At 37.0% G+C, this 17,273-nt stretch overlaps 1 protein-coding gene across 3 annotated transcripts in view; it reads left to right on the top strand.

Annotated features, from left to right (window-relative positions):
* Window positions 1-17,273, top strand: part of LOC135213021 (E3 ubiquitin-protein ligase PDZRN3-B-like) — a 127,529-nt gene that overhangs the window by 107,590 nt on the left and 2,666 nt on the right. For 2 of the 3 annotated variants that reach the window (XM_064246828.1, XM_064246830.1), the window contains 6 exons: window positions 6,731-6,976; window positions 8,713-8,811; window positions 9,165-9,265; window positions 10,159-11,107; window positions 11,825-12,214; window positions 12,782-12,919. In XM_064246828.1, coding sequence (XP_064102898.1) covers window positions 6,731-6,976; window positions 8,713-8,811; window positions 9,165-9,265; window positions 10,159-11,107; window positions 11,825-12,214; window positions 12,782-12,919 — 1,923 coding nt within the window. The remainder of the gene's footprint in view (window positions 1-6,730; window positions 6,977-8,712; window positions 8,812-9,164; window positions 9,266-10,158; window positions 11,108-11,824; window positions 12,215-12,781; window positions 12,920-17,273) is intronic. The other variant, XM_064246829.1, reaches the window with a different exon arrangement.

Genomic DNA, 17,273 nt, shown 5'->3' with positions numbered 1-17,273 from the left:
CAGTTGATACAGTCGGCGCTCAATTCATTTCGTGTTCAGCTTTGCGTGAGCTTACATGTCTGCGCACTCTTAGGGCTCCAGACCCCCCCCCCCCCCCTCCTCTCTCTCTCTCTCTCTTCTCTCTCTTACGGTTCCAGCTATGACAGATTTGGCATTGGGAAGTATCCTGAAAATTCATATGCCTGTGTTGACCCAAGCAGTGAAATAGGCATTTTTTTTATAATTATTGTTATTATATGTTGGAAGAAGACCTTCATTAATACAAGTCTTATCGAAAATAATGGCTATTTCAGCAGCGTTTATTTTGTCTTGAAGTTTCTCTATTCTTCTTATTGCCGAGTTTTCTTCTGTACTCGAATTGGCGTTTTGATAGCCAACCTGAATACCAGAAGAAATGTCAATAATAGAAGAAGAGAGAAACTTCAATATACAAAATAAACGCGACTGAAATATCCATTATTTTCAATAAAACCTGTATTATTATATTATTAATGAAATAGTTTACCCAGACCACAGAGCTGACTATCAGATCTTGTCAGTCGACGATTTTGGATCGCATTCTAGATGACACTGGTGAGTGATAAGTATTCAGTAAAAAAAAAAGGGGGGGAAAAAAAATACGGCAATAGATCCTATAGAAGGGAATCCTCTCTTTCTTTCTCTGATGTTCACTGGCCGCCTTGTATTTGGAGCGGGGTCGTGGGTAGGGGGGCGGTTTCTATTTTGAATTTAAGATGATAGTGATGGGCTGAATGCTAAAACGCGTCATGGTGGGGGAGGAGCCCTTCGTAAGGAACCAGAGGCCTGCTGGCACTTTTTAGGGACAGCCGCGTATCCTCTGTGTGACCAAAGTTGCTCTCGCTGGCAAATTAAGTGTCAACAAACGTATCACACAATGACTCTGATGTTTAATGGACTTTATATATTATATATATATATATATATATATATATATATTATATATAATATATATATATATATATATGTACATACATACATACACGCATTAAGCTACAAATGTCCATATATATATATATATATATATATATATATATATATATATATATATATATATATATATATATATATAATATATAGGCATCAAGCTACAAATGTCCTGAATTCTTGGTTCCGTGGTTCGCGCCTATGTATTTCTTATCAGCTAGAAGTTCCCTTTCGGTTAACATATATGACGATATGTTAATTCCGAGGTTGAGCGAATTAGATATTAAAGGACATTTGCAGCTTAATGTGTATATGAATCACGGTGATGTGATTCATGTAGGTATATATCCTAATAAAAGTCATCGTTTATTTATGAGCCTCACTGTTACATTTTATTTTGGTGCCGGCAAGCATCCCGTCACCTTGTGAAACAATAGAAGTTCATTTAAAAACATGTATTGTCTTATCGGCCTTTGTTGAACGTCCATCTGCATAACAGCAAAGCTGGAGGTGAGTTGTTGCAATGACTTGGTTTCGTTTTCTGGTCTACTCGTTCCTCCTCAGTCGTAAATCGCGCATTTTATCAAGATCGGAGCTTTTTGCTGAGACGCTTTGGTCTTGATTAAGTTGCATTTTAGTCTCCTTTGCAATTGTTTTTTTTTCTTTCTTTTTTTTTTTGTATGGTGCTTTTACGTTGCATGGAACCAGTGGTGGTTATTCAGCAACGGGACCAACGGCTTTACGTGACTTCCGAACCACGTCGAGAGTGAACTTCTATCACCAGAAATACACATCTCTCACTCCTCAATGGAATGGCCGAGAATCGAACCCGCGACCACCGAGGTGGGACGCCAATACTATACCAACCACGCCGCTTAGGCGCCAATTATTTTCTGTTCTTATTCGCGTTTTTTACAGTCGTACAGATATCCCATTATTTTCTCTCCTCTAGGGAAGTATTTGACAATATCTTCAAGTCAAAAGCAGATTGTTATAATTTTGCGAAGGTATGGGCCATAGGGCTAGGAAGAATTAGGTAGATTTTAAGATGGATAAGACTTCTTTGCCATTTTTGTATCTGTATTTTTAGCTGTTGTGTATTTTGTACAATATAGTTTAGACTTAATTTCCTAGGAGATAATTATCAGCCAGAATGTTATGTTTCTCAGAAAGGTGCGAGGGAAATTTGTTCTCGTTCAATTTTAAAAACGACAGTGAAAGTGGAATTTGAGTAACTTTCACAGACATCACCGCATCTGAAAAGCTTCCTCCTTTCCCTGCGAAATCATAAGTCCGTTGCAAAATGCTCCTATTGTTGTATTGTCTGCCTCCCCATTTCTCAAGGTGGAACTCGGGGTATACAAACAACGAAGATTTTCATAGCTCGGGAGACGAAGGCTCAACGGGGAAAGACTGCCATAGAAGTGGTTTCTCTTCCGCCTGGGACCACTTTGCGGTGATTCTCAATCTCGCGGCGTTGGGAAATTCTGGCGGGAAAAAAGAGATGCGAGGTGGGAAAAGCGCGCGAAAAATTGGCGGGTAATGTTCGATTGTGACGGGTTTTGATGGGCGCTCCAGTTGCGATAGGTGTCTATTGTTTGGGTTCCATCTCATTTATTTTGCATATTCTTCTCCGATGCACTTCTCTCACTTTTACTACTTTCGTGGTTTCCGTAATATTTGAAAGGAAGGCGCAGTCGGAAGTTGTTGTGTTGCAGACTGTGATTATTGGCTGGCAAAAGATGTATGGAAATAAGATAACGAAACTGGCGGTATGTTTTGTGTCCTGCAGTTGCACTGCACGTACAATCATTCAAAATATCCATTGATATTTTGTATGTATTGTAAGGTGGTGAACCAAAGAGAATGCCCAACTTTTATTGTGATTTAATAACGAAAGATTGAATTATTATGTTTTACTGTGATTTAATAACGAAAGATTGAATTATTATGTTTTATAGATTAAAAATCTGAAATGTCCATGTCTCTGCTTCCGTAAACATAGGATAGTGGGTTTATTTGTTGCCGTCGTAGGAGGTTGTCACACCAATTAAATAAATAATTCAGAAGGTAAATGGAACAGTGATTTCAGTCATGCCTCTTTACTTGTGTAGACTTATATTTGATAAGAGATTGGCAGATAAGGCGGTCAGATCAGGTCAGTAACGCAAGAAGTGAATGAGGGCGTGTATAGAATGAGTAAAATTATTTCATGTTTTTTCAATCCTACTTCTGTTAGGGGCCACTCATGGGATGACTTGCCCAATTTTACAGATACTCTGAGAGATAAGCAATGAAATAAAGTAAGTAGTGCATTATGTGAACGATACTGTGACTATTCTTGCTTCATTCTGGAACCGTTCAGTTTTGGGGTAAATCACGGATTTTGGAGAAAGCTAACAGTACAGAGAAGCTGATTGTACTCTATGTCGTAGCTACTCATATGGTGAATTTCTCTGTAAAAGTGGCTTAGAAACGAAAATAGTAACATCAGTTTAGTGATCCAGTACGTGTAAGTCACTGTTCTTTAATTTAGCTTCATTTTGGAGCCATTTGTAGTGTAAATTGATCTTGAGAGAGAGAGAGAGAGAGAGAGAGAGAGAGAGAGAGAGAGAAGTAAGAAATTATCCTAAACAAAACACCCGTGGATGGCAAGCGGCGATGTATATAAGCAGGCTGCTGCTGCCCTGCGTACTCAGTCAGTAGCAGGGCTGCCGAAGTGTGGAAATGACGTCACTAATACGGCTTATCTTGTCCACATTGTGATTAGGTGTGGAGTGTGGAATCCACACGTAAAAATTTCCACGCTTTTTACTTAAAGAGCGTATGCTAGTTAAAATCTAAAAATAAATAATGAAAATTGTTTACTATTCTATTTTATAAGTCTCACACACAAATATCCATAAAAATAAATAATTAATTTTATCCTTTTTAAGTTGTGGATGCGTTTGGATGTTTATCAGATGCATAACGCTGACCGTTGATTCATGTGCAAACCAAGACCTAGAATATAAGCTAGATCCTGACCGTACGAACTGGCTGGCGCCAGCGTCAACCAACCTCAGTTACCTACCAAAATTATTTTCAATATGGTTCTCAACAAATTCTACATTTATTCTTTTTCATAATACTAGAGAGTATTCTTAATTTGCTAGTTCTGATGGTATATTTTCTTGAAAATTTTGTGAAATGTATGCATACATTTATACTGCCATTTGGTAGCAAATTATTTTTCAGCGACGCACTTTACAGCTTTACAATACACATTGCAATTTTTGCATGTGAAAATGATTAATATGTGTGTATAATCAGTTTGGTTATTCTACAACTACGGTGACAAACTTTTGAAAAAAAAAAAACGGGCTTTAATGATTTCATAACTGTAATTCGTATAACGTAAGACCTTAGCAAAAATCATAGGCCTAGTTTATCAGTATAGATGATAGCGCTCATGATTTCGTTGTCAGTTGATATTGCCATAAATGAATGACTATGAGTATAACAACAATAAAAGTGAGAAATTGTATAATGCAGTGGTAATTAAATCCTCATGTAAAATAAAAACAGTACATTAGCCAAGGTCCAGGATACGTTGCCAGTTTACTTTACTCTAAAAAATAAGACATCATTTGCAGCTTCAATTCTTCATGAAAGTTATTGTAATTATGTAATTGCAATGATACAATACAGCGATAATTATTTTTTAAAGTTCACTTGCGAGCATATAACCAACAATGTTAGTTGGCCCAACATATAGGTCTAGTCATTATATATATATATATATTATATATATATATATATATATATATTATATATATATATATATATATATATATATATGGCAATATTGCCGGATTGAACATCTTAAATTTATCGTTATATTCATTACGATGATGTGATTAAAATGCCTTATATATATAAACTTGTTGTAAAACACCTATGTTACTTTTTTCATCGTCAAATTAAATAAGTTTCATTGCAGTTTTTCATCATCATATTAAAAGAGTGCCGACTGTTGTTGAGAAGTTTTGCTTCTTTTACCCTCTCATAAAAAAAAACAATAAAAATCTAACTAAATGTTTAAACAATGAGCTAAAAACGGAAAGGGTCATTGTTCTATCCTTATTTATCAGTAAGAAAAAAAAAGCTACTGGTTGGGAATTCATACGCTAAGTTTTGAGCACTTACAAGATCATGTTAAACAACTTTTACATTCCTCAGTTCGATAAAGTCGAATATAATGCATAACTGGCAACTGTCTGAGACCGAGTGTGGATTTCCTTAGTGTGGAAAAACTGGAAATCTGGCAGCCCTGGTCAGTAGTCCCCCGCAGGCGAGTGTGTCTGAACGCTAGATAGACCCTCCTCCATTGCTGTCACATCGCGCTGCAATAACACAGATCTCGCTAAATTGCACGCGGTTGAGTGCTTTAATAAACTCTGACAGCGACCAGAATGTACTTGGGTTCCCTGCCGGGTGACTGAAGGGCGGGGGGCGAGTTGGAGGAGGGAATGGGTGGGCGGTGAGGTAGCTTGAGGATGGATTTTAGTCGCCGTGACATATTTCCCATATTGTAGACCTCATTATGGAATGTAATTAATTCCATTTCACGGCGCATTGGGCAACGTTGAATATTATTGCTGTTTTCAAATCTGATCTTTTGTAAATGGGTTGTGTTGGTTTTAATTATGACAAGCATAAGATTTTTTTTCTCCATTTTTTAAGGGAATCTTGACGATTCTCGTTTCTAAGAATGTGTTCCTTTAGTTTTCAATTCAATTTTTTTTTTTCTACAGTAGAAAGAAATCTAATTTGGTGCAGAGAGAGAGAGAGAGAGAGAGCATAATCCCGGATCGGTAAGAATAATTTTAGGCAGCTTGAAAAAACAGAACGGTGGAACGTACCAAGATTCCACGTTGTTGGATGATGGACGTGTCCTGCATTGCTTTCTTTCTCTCTTTCTCTTCTTTCTTTCCCGCTGAATTTCGTCTTCCTCCGAAATGAGGCTTTCTAGCTTTCCTTCACCCGGGTCGTCACGTTGCAAATAAATGTGACTGCTTCCCATTGTTCGTTACCTGTTGCGTAACAATGGCGCATTCATTTGCAGCTGCTACAGCAGAGGAGAAGCTGCTTCGTCGGGCGAGGCATTGTGGAGTTGAGAAGGTTCAGGCTGAAGTAGAGAGGCCTCCTGCAGGACATTTTCTTCTTCTTTATTAGGATGGTGTGTGCCTGTCTTCGTCCCCTACCTTGCTATTCGATTCTGCCTTAGTACACCGTTTTCTGCGTTCCTTAATGAAAACGGGAAAGCTAGCTGCTGTTAGGTCTACCTTGTCAAAAAGTAAAGGCATGTGGTTGATATACATACGTACATACATACCAGTGGTAATACCTTTGGATTGTAATTATTTCTGTTGCAGGTAACTGTGAATTTAATACAAGTATGCAAACCTCTATTTCTTTATGAAAACCGTTCGGAATTCCTGTCTAGTGTGTTTCACACATTTCATTTTCGCCGATTATTATTCATAAAATAGATTTAAAACAATTAAATAGATTGATGTTTACGAAAGAAAAATAATTGCCCTTGAACCAAAATTATCAGTCCCGCACATTGCAGGATTTTTCCCTTAGATGGCCACAGAAAACACCAAGCCTAGGCCTAAGGGAGGACCTTGGAAAGGGACCAAAACTGCCCTTGTTACTCGAGGGAGTACAGTAAGTACTTTGCACTTGATGGTTTTCTTTTCGCCTTAATTAGTCATTTAATGTTAACGTTTTCTTGCAGGAAATAGTGCTTGAGCGGACGTCCCCAGAGGAGAAACTAGGCCTAACGCTGTACTACAGCACCGCCCCAGCCCCTCCGCCGACCCACATGGCGGACCAAGACGAAGGCCTGGACGTAGCCGAGGACGAGGGCGTCTGTGGGGAGGACTACAAGGGCGTGGTGACCGAGGTGCTGGTCTCGCAGATCGAGCAAGGGACTGTCGCTAGTAGGGATGGAAGACTCAGGATAGGGGATCAAATTCTTCAGGTGAGAGCACTGTTCTTGCCAAGGGCAGTAGTATTGCCAAACGTTTCAGAGATTTACTGTGATGGTTTTGAAAGTTTTTATTTTTATTATTTTTTTTATTTTTTTATTTGGTAGCTCGAGTTTCGTAAGTATATTTATGCATAGTTATTCTGTATGCTGCATGTCCCCATTAGTGAATTATTACACACAAACACGCATACATACATACATACATACATACATATATGTGTGTATGTTTATATATGTATGCATGTATATTTATTTGAGCTAATAAGCCATTTTCATTAAGAGGGTGTTAGGCTGTATCGCAAAAAGATAATAACCACTGCAAGATTAATAATAAATCCCATTGATGTATGAAGCTGCCACAGCGTAGGCAATTTCATGCATCTACACAGAAAACTCCTCACACAAAGCACCATTCACACTAAATACCTTTTAGTCTAACTTTGTGTCAGGGAGAACTCTCGGTAAAGGATAAAATAAAATCGAAAATACCTTAAAATATAAATGAGTTAATTTTCAAATATCTTGATGATGCAACACTTGAAGTTCTTCAGGAGTCTCTGTCTCTTTACACAAGAAGAATAGACGCTTGCTCAGAACCGGTGTTAGACGACTCGTCATTTTTATCGTCACTTGAGTGGATGAGAAAGAATGCACACTGAAATAAAAGATCGACATCTGCGGATTTGATAAGATTATTCCTATTTGCACACTTGGGTGTGTAGGCCGTCATTCCGCGTAAAGTAGACGATGGCAGTTGACGTTTTCCTACGTTATTTTACTTACTGAACAAGAATTTAAAGTAATATTTATTCGGACGACTGTAATTAACCCCCAGTGGCCAGTACTAAACACGGCGAAATACATTGGACGCCTCAATCCCTAGTGGATGTCGTATCCGCGGTTACGTTCCTTGCAGTCCATGCGGAACTATTCTGCAGAATTACCCTACAAGGAACGTAACCGCGGATACGACACCCACTTGGGATTGGGGCGTCCAATGTATTTTGCCGTGTTTAGTACTGGCCCCTGGCGGTTAAATACAGTCGTCCTAATAAATATTACTTTAAATTCTTGTTCAGTAAGTAAAATAACGTAGGAAAACGTCAACTGCCATGGTCTACTTTACCGCAGAATGAGGGCTTAGAATTACCTTTTTTTTCTGGATTAAACTTATTTTGTGTTGCACCCTCTTATTTCTAACTTTCTGTTAGACTTTAATTATTTTTTCTTTTCTTTTCCATTAATAGTTGTTATTTACATGTGCAAGTATCTCTTGCCAAGGGTTTTAGTGTATAACATCATCATGTAGTGTGCATAATATATTAAGCACTACTTCCAGTATAAGTATATCTTGGCAAGGGAAGGGTTTTCAGGTGTATAAAAATCATAATGTAGTGTGCATAATATATTAAGCACTACTTCCAGTATAGTTATTTTGTAATCCTTTGTCACCTTTATTTTTCTTATATCTCTCTCCTATAAATGATATTTACTCCTAGATGCAAAAAAAAATTTATTTTTATTTTTGGATTAGGTCTTACATGAAGGTGCAAATTAGTTATAATATACTTCAATTTTTTTATAGTAGAAAATTAAAAATGACTTGTGACATTTTATCAGTTTATGTTTTCAAATCACATTTTACACATGGATGTGTTGCTGTCATATTTTTGTTATTGTTATATTAATTATATCTACAGATTAGTAATGCATCTTATATTTTGCAGATCAATGGTGTAGAACTGACGACGAAAGCTCAAACTGAAGAACTTTTTGCTGGCTGTGGTACAAAAGTTAGTCTTCTGGTATCCCGGACCCAGTATTATGTAAGTTATCTTGTATGGAATTTCAGGAGGAATAAGTGAAACATCTCACACACACACACACACACTGTTGCATTTTCATGGAAAGGTATTTGAGCATATTATCATTATTGAAGCTCACACTCACACAGTTGCATTTAAATGGAAAGGTATTTGGAGCATATCTTTTTTGAAGCTCACTCACGCATGTATTTAAGTGGAAAGGTATTTGAGCATATTAGCTTTTCTGGAAATCATGCTATTTAACCCAAGAGGCTTGCTATGTTTTTATTGTGTGTGTTTAGTGAATAACTTTAGGTTAACAATGATCATCATTATTTGTTTCCATCTCATAATGGCTCAACATGATATTTCAGGATGAGGATGACCTCGTAGAAGGTGAGGTTTTAGAAGATGTCGTGGAAGAAGATGAAGATGTGGAACTTCTTGATGCTAATTCAGAGTTCCATACCAGTAGGTGAGTAGTGTCTCAGCTCTTGCTGTGTATTTTAACAAGCAATTGTCAGCACTTCATTTTGGTTTGTATGCAGTATATAAGATTCTTGTACACAAAGAAATTCGCTATTTGGAGGTCTTTGCCTGTGGTGGGATATGGTTGCCTCCGTATTTAGTTGAGGATTGGAAAAGTTGATCAATGATATAAATACATTATTTATCACAGGAGGATTGACCACTGAGTATTTTCCCTACCTTGCAAAAGAAAATAATAATAATAATAATTAGTCTATCTATTCACAGACCCTGTGGGTCTGTTGTGAATTGTAGCGAGTTACAATGAAGCTCTATAATACTACATTGGAATTAATGGGAGTTACAGATAAAAATGAAGATGCTTAACAATAGAGGTGTCTGTTTTGAGACATATATTCCTGCTCTTAAGTGTTCATTTGTTTATATTTGTCTGTGAAGAACATGGCAGTGGCAGTCTTATTTATAGCTACAGCTTATTGTTAGGAGATTATTCCTACAAAAATTACATACTGTCATATATGAAGGTAGATAAGCAGTGTGATTAAGGCAATCATCCTACTGTGAGTTCAATAAATTCCATGAAACACATGTGGTATTTTAAAATATAATTTATATATAATTTGAAGAAAACAAGAAGAGGCACTGGAAAGGGGAAAAGTATATTTAACTAGTAATTGAAGAGAATGTTATTGTTGTTTAAAGAGTAAAGGTAATTGGAATTATTAACTGACATTATAACTGTGTAGTTGAAGTCATGTTATGGCAGTTTTAGTCAAAGTAAATGGAGACTTGTAGGTAATAATTTTGTTAACAATGCAGTTAATGATATTTGATCACCGTTAGCTCATAGATGTAGATGTGGTGAAATATTTTCAGTAGAGATGTTTTTTCCTATTCCTCCAGATCTCCCGCATTATCCATGCAGAGTAGCAGTAGTATCATCAAGAAGCCCATTTTAGAAGAGGCACAAGAGACCACAAGATCTTCATCACCATCCTCATCTTCATCCTGTGAAAGGAAACCAGCAAAGAAGTGCTCGTCAGCATCATCAACTTCCTCCAAGGGTTCTCAAGGGAAAAGTAGCAGCATTTGCTGTTCAACGATAGACAGAGAGATGCATGCTCTTGATGCTCAAATGGCTGATCTGGCCCACCAGTGTGAGCAGTTGGAGGCTAACCACAAGAGTGACCAAAGAGTTCAGGAAACACACCAGAAGCAGACATACCAAAAACAGCAGCAGAGAGGAGTTGAAAAGGGTTCCTTCTGCAGGCCGCCTGCAAAAACACCACTGCCTGTGGGTTCTGAATCTGACCATATATATGAGTCCATTCCAGATGTTGTGGAATCCGACGAACCCATCTACTGTGTGCCATATGAGCCTGGTCGGACGTCTCGTCGTAGTCAGCAACCTTCCCCATCGACAGTCTCGCCCTCAAAACGTCATCACCAAAAGATGCCCACACATCAACCTCAACTCCAGCACTTAAGTAGTAGTCGTAATACCCGAGGTAGTGGGACGAGTAGTAGCAGTACTGGTAGTATCAGAGAGCATCACTTAGAAGAGAAGCAGCAGTCAGTGGAGAAGTGGGTGAAAGAAAATCCTCAGCCATGTTCTCCTTCATCAAATAAGTCCTCACCTCCTGTTAGTAATTCTGTGAAACGTCCTGATGTGCCCCAGGAGGAAAGGGACTCATCCTCTGCCTATAACACAGGGGACTCAACGGGAAGTAATCATAGACCAGCATTAGAACTTAGTTTGGTACAGGATCCAAAACTTAGGCAGTCCACCCTTACACTTTGTCCTCCAACTCATGATCAATCACTCCAAGTAAGTATATTTTTTATTTATTACATTTGTATTTTTACTGCTGGTATACTCATCAGAATTCTGGCAGTGACTGTCCATGAATACTTGATGTAAAATTAGTTAGTCAAATTTCAGCATCTCAGCTTTAATTGCTTATTTATTTTAAAGCAGCTTATAAAGGAAAGTCCTCATCACAATTGATGATGAAATGACTTTATATTAGGTTTATTTCAGTTAAAGTAGTATAGGTTATCCTACACAAAAGTGAAATAGAGCTTTTGCTTTTAAAGTATTTATACTCCTACTCACTGGAATAAGATTTAGTACTGAGTATTCTCTAAGAGAAATCTAATTGTTACAAAATGTAGAGCTCAGAGATTTTATGTACAGTATTGAGGAGTAAGAGGAAGGACAGTGTTATAGCTTGTAAAGGCGTAGTAGCTATGTAATGAATGATTATGTTTGTAACAAAAATGGTGTCCTGAAATTTATTATTATAGATATAAAACTTTGAATGTTTTTATTGGAAACAAAGATCATAGTCCAGTTTAAAGCAACAAAGTATTTGAGAAAGGTTTCCCTTTATTAAATGCAGTTCTGTATCCGTACTGTACTGAAGTGGTTTAGAAAACATAGTACCCAAATATTCTCAAGTATTTGTAAGAAATTGTTTTATTTTGATAAGATATGTATACATAATTATTAATTTTTGTTCCATTTTTTAATTTATATTTTCAGGTAAGTCTAGAATCTGACACATACTCCGCCATATCATGTGATAGTTGTCGCAGGTGTATGCGACTACCTCCAATCCATGCAGCTCATGCTTTTAGAGCAAGTGGTCATAGCCCAGAAACAAGTCATCACAATAGTTCAAGTAATCATAAGGCCAGCCAACCAGACTGTGAAAGTCACCGTAACTATGTTACCTTTTTACCTGCTCAAACAATGTACACAAATGCTGCCAACTTGCAGCAAACAATATGGTTACAACAGCAGTTATTTAGACAAGCATTGCACAAAGGAAGCAACACTGCACCCACAACACCAACAGGACCAACCTCGGGTCTTCCACCGAAAGTGCCACCCAAACCCTCTTCTGATCAGCCTGTGAAGATGGAATGGAAGGTGAGATTCCTAAATCTTGTCTAAAAGTCAGAGCTACAAAGCAAGGAATCACTCCTTACTTACAAATTTTATGTAATGTATATGTGATATGCATTTACAGAAGGGACCAGTTCATCTTGATCTAATGATTCAAACGGTCACCTTTGATTACCTCTTTTTAGCCCAGGAACTCACTGAAACTTTGATTTTGTACATTGATAGGATATATGCATGTAATTAGATGTATTAACATTGATTTAGTATGTAATGGATGTTGATGATATGAAGTTTCCCCTGAGTACTACAGCTGTAAAGAAACCCAGTTATTTTTCATGAGTATTTGTATCATCCAGGACAGTTATATTTTGCAATATACTAATTAAATAATTGTTAAACTACAATGGATGATGATATCAGTGGCTAAGAATACAGTAACTTTAATTTTGTATGTAACACCTCAGTACCTTTGTAGAAATGACAGATAAAATGAAATTTCTAAGTTTGAACCATCATGGAAAGATTGTGGGTAGTAAAGAATTGCAATAATTAACGTTTTATGTGATAATTTATTGATATACTTTTCTACAGGTGAAAATAAGGGCCGATGGTACTCGTTATATAACTCGTCGCCCTGTCAGAAGCAAAATGCTAAAGGAAAGGGCATTGAGAATCAACGAAGAAAGAGCTGGTCTCACCACAGATGATGATGCCATGTCAGAAATGAAGGTCAGTGAATATTAATGTCTATTAGGAATATGAATGATCATGTGTTCAGTTTTGGATTGTTTTAATTTTTTGTTGTGAAGGGATATTTCAACCAATAAAGGGCATAATACAGGTGAGAAATAATCCTTTTGCCAACCTTATGATAATTTAATAGCTGTAATATTCCACATCTGTTAGAGTTTTTTGTTGATTTCAAACCAGCATGAACTGAATAATTTCAGGCAGTATTAGTAGAAAAGCAATACCATTTTTACATGCTCAGTATTTTGCTTTGATGTGGCATGCCTCTTTTGTTATCATCCCCTCATAGAAGCATGGTGTATTACCTAACTTCTGTTGATGTAGCTGTATAAAAACTTTTATCCAAGTGTCAACCTATATTTTCATGTGTTTTCATGCTATTTTTTAATTGAATAGTTATTAATAATGATATGTAAATTTAATTTGTGAATAATTAATAAACTATTGTTTTGTACTTAATTTGTATTGTATACTTAAACAAAACAAAAGAAGAGTTAGAAAATGATAAAATGTATTAATGCTTAGGGAAATAGAAAAAGATCCAAATGATAAATTAAAATACTATGTCCACCGTTGTTGCCCACAGTAAATGGACTTCTTAGAATTTATACTGAACAGAGTTTGTACATGTAGAGCTCTGAAATCCTAGTAGGATCTTTTTTTTGCTTTATACTTTGGATAAAGGAACAAGTAAATTTGTACTATAGGAAATTAACTGTTTCGTTTGCAAAACTCATCACAATAGTTGACATGCCCAACTGTTGTGAAGATTGAATGTTGTGAGTTTGCCAACTTCAACAAAACTAAGTGCAACTGCCTGGTTTCATATCTGTTTGTTTATCACTTTTCATTCATGTTGAATGCATAGATTGACAACTGTCATAAAAATTGTAAAGTTGTTAATCATAAAAATACCTTACCACTAGAAGAGTACTCATCTGACATATTAATAAAAATTTTGTTTCATCACTTAACATCTTGCACTTTCAATATTTTCAGCAGTTTCATGCCATTTACAGGATCCAGGTGTTCCTTTTGAGTCTACAGGTCTTGTTTAAAATAATCTCCATTCAGCTGATTTCATCATCATTCATCTCATCCTTGATCTTCATTGAAGCTACAATAAAGTTTCTCTTGTCATTTGCTGTGAATAATCTTTCTACTGTAATGTAATGCATGGGGTGACTGCTGTCCTAAGCTAACTGCTTCCATTTGCATCTTAGAATTTATGCAGTGCTTATGTCATGTGTGGGTGTTGGACAGACTTTGTAGAAGCAAGTGGTGAAACTATGAGAACTATTTTACGCCAGTACTGTATTTGCATAGCCAAGTTACAAATAATAATAGACATTCTGTAAAAGTAATACAAACTGGTGTTTGTATGGCAGGTGGTTTGACTTGACACCCTTTACAAAGAAGCCAATAAGGTCTTTATCCATATAAGCACCCATAATATGCCATCCAATTTCTATGAGTTATATTATCATATCCTTAAGTTCATATGCTTGATCATGCCGTAGATGTTTCACATTAAAGGCTATCATATCAGTCTTTAATTTAACAGTTTGAATTCTTGTCATTTATTATAGCCTCTGGAAGTGTACCAAAGCATTTTTATGCAACCCAACCTTGAAATTTTGTTCATAATAAGGTACTTTGATTCACAGAATGAGAATACAGTGCTTCAGATTGTTTGAACTGACATTGGTTGGTTGCAAGTAAGATGTTTTAGCTGTAAAGCTTGCATCTGAAAACATAGAGACTTCCTTGGTTTTGTTGATTAGGGAGGTTCGACAGCTTCTGCTAGTGTTTTCTTCACTGTTATGGCTGTTGCAATGGTTCACTCTGGTGTGTTGATGGTTATTCATCTTATTTCTCCCACTCTCTTGACGTTTGGCCCTCTCTCTCTCTCTCTCTCTCTCTCTCTCTCTCTCTCTCTCTCTCTCTCTCTTGTTGGTGTTTGGCATCATGGCAGTACATTCTCTGTGGCATCACCCAATATTTTGTTTCCTTTTATGTGTTGTAGGGCAGCAAATTATCTCTCTCTCTCTCTCTCTCTCTCTCTCTCTCTCTCTCTCTCTCTCTCTCTCTCTCTCTCTCTCTCTCTCTCTCTCTCTCTGTTTTGGTGCTTGGCACTGACTGATTTCTTAGATTTATTTGAATGAAAATTATGCCATGTCTATAATTTTTATGGTTTCGATTCTCCATTGTTTACAGTTCTAGTGACTTAATGTAGCACTTTTATGTATGTGACATGAAAGACTCTTTGAGAGCTTATTAGTCATCATCCTGATCCACCTCAGTGGTCGCAGGTTCGATTCTCGGCCATTCCATTGAGGAGTGAGAGATGTGAATTTCTGGTGGTAGAAGTTCACTCTCGACGTGGTCCGGAAGTCACGTAAAGCCGTTGGTCCTGTTGCTGAATAACCACTGGTTCCATGCAATGTAAAAACACCATACAAACAATCATCCTGAGCCATGAGTGGTGGCATCTGTCCATGCCCAGTGGATGGATGCCAAGTAAATAACCAATTGACTCAAATGCAATGAGAGATAGAGAGAGAAATAAGATGATTAACCAACACCACACCAGGGTAAACCTTTCATTCAGCTACACCAGTGGGGTTACAACAGCAGAAACTCCCCCATCCTCAATCAACACAACCAAGGAAGTCCCAACATCTTAGGATGTGACCTTTACTGTGACCTTTACTGTGGCATTACAACTGACCTTTGACAAATTTGACCTTAAACCAGCTTACCAGCTATGTATACCTGTACACCTTTTTTTTCTATTCCTTCCCGCTGTAGATGACTGCCAGTGTGTGCATGAAAGCATAAGAGTGAATGAGTAACAAAGAAAGCAGTATATATTTTATGTTCTTTGGAAATTTATCATAGTGTATTGTCTACCTGTTGTTGAAAAGAATATTATTAGAAAAATAGATAGAGGAGGATGTATAAGCTGAATGCTGTTGAAACTGCAATTGTTCCCAGTAACATTGCCCTAAAAGAGGTACTTCTTCCATATTTCTGTTATTACTTCATCTGCTGCATTCAATTTGAAAAGGTTTTTTCTTCTCTTTCTTGTAAACTGCAATTCATAAATGGTGAGGTAAACATTTGTTGGTGGGAATTTTTCAAATGAAAAGAATATAATGCATTCAAGTTTTAAGAGGAAACCTTGAACCAGTATCGAAATAAGTTGTAGATCATCTGGAGGATTATTGCTCCTAGGGGTGATCCTTCGGTAAGTTGTTTCTTACATTTCTAGGGCGTTTCACACAGGCTTTACTGAGCATAATCACACCAGAAGACGTAGACTGAACAGCCTATGCTTGTCTTTTAGTGTGATCCTTCCGGTAACTGTTTCTTTACATTTCTAAGGGTTTCACACAGGCTTTACTGAGCATAATCACACCAGAAGACGTAGACTGAACAGCCTATGCTTGTCTTTTAGTGTGATTGTGCTCAGTACAACCTGAGTGAAATGAGCCTAAAATGAAAGAAACAACTTATCCAAGGAACACCACCTGGAGTCAAAATTACTGGACGCCCAGCTCAAGATTTCCTTATAAACATTGAAGTTACTTTACAGCTCACATGTATTACCGGTACTTATATCTTTCCTATTACTGTGTAGGAATTTTCACCAAATGTTTACCTCTCCACATATGACAGAATGACAAGTAAGCGAGTCTCTAGCAGAATACAATAGAGAAAGAACATTTACCATAAAAAGTGGGTCTTCTACCTGCATGTGTTTATAATAAATGTTTAAACTGACTGCTAAGTTACCTACTTTGTCAAGCATTATTGTTTTGTAGCCCAGAGTTTTGTGCATGTTTATTAAACAAAGCAGCATGTTAAGCTATTACTGACATTGCTAATGAGATTCAAGTACATTTAGCTATATTGACAGATTTACTGAGATCATTACCTATAAGGTATTTCTGGCATGTGCGGTAGCTGGTTCTTGATGCTGGTGAAGGTTTGAAATACTACAGCAAAGTTTACCAGCACCACATTGATGAGTACATCAAATAGGGTATGCTGTAGACAGACATTACTGAAGTTTCTTTGCAGAATCACACCAGTGCTTATCTTAAATGCCTTTTGCTTTTCATCCATTCCGTTGGCCCTTACTGCAGTTTTCATCTTTCCTGTAAAAGTGTGTTTTTTGAAGGTCTATTAGTCTAAAAATAGGATTTGATGATCTCGTTATGATTTCTGATGAATTCAGATAACAGCATGTTTAGTAGCATCTGAAGCCTACTCATTTACTCAGAGTATATTTATTTGATGTGATATGTCGTATAGGAGCTTACTTCTT

Source organism: Macrobrachium nipponense, chromosome 42 (genome assembly GCF_015104395.2).
Source record: "Macrobrachium nipponense isolate FS-2020 chromosome 42, ASM1510439v2, whole genome shotgun sequence".
NCBI lineage: Eukaryota > Metazoa > Arthropoda > Malacostraca > Decapoda > Palaemonidae > Macrobrachium > Macrobrachium nipponense.
The sequence above is the reverse complement of the archived record's forward strand: the minus strand, read 5'-3'. Positions and strand labels throughout refer to the sequence as shown.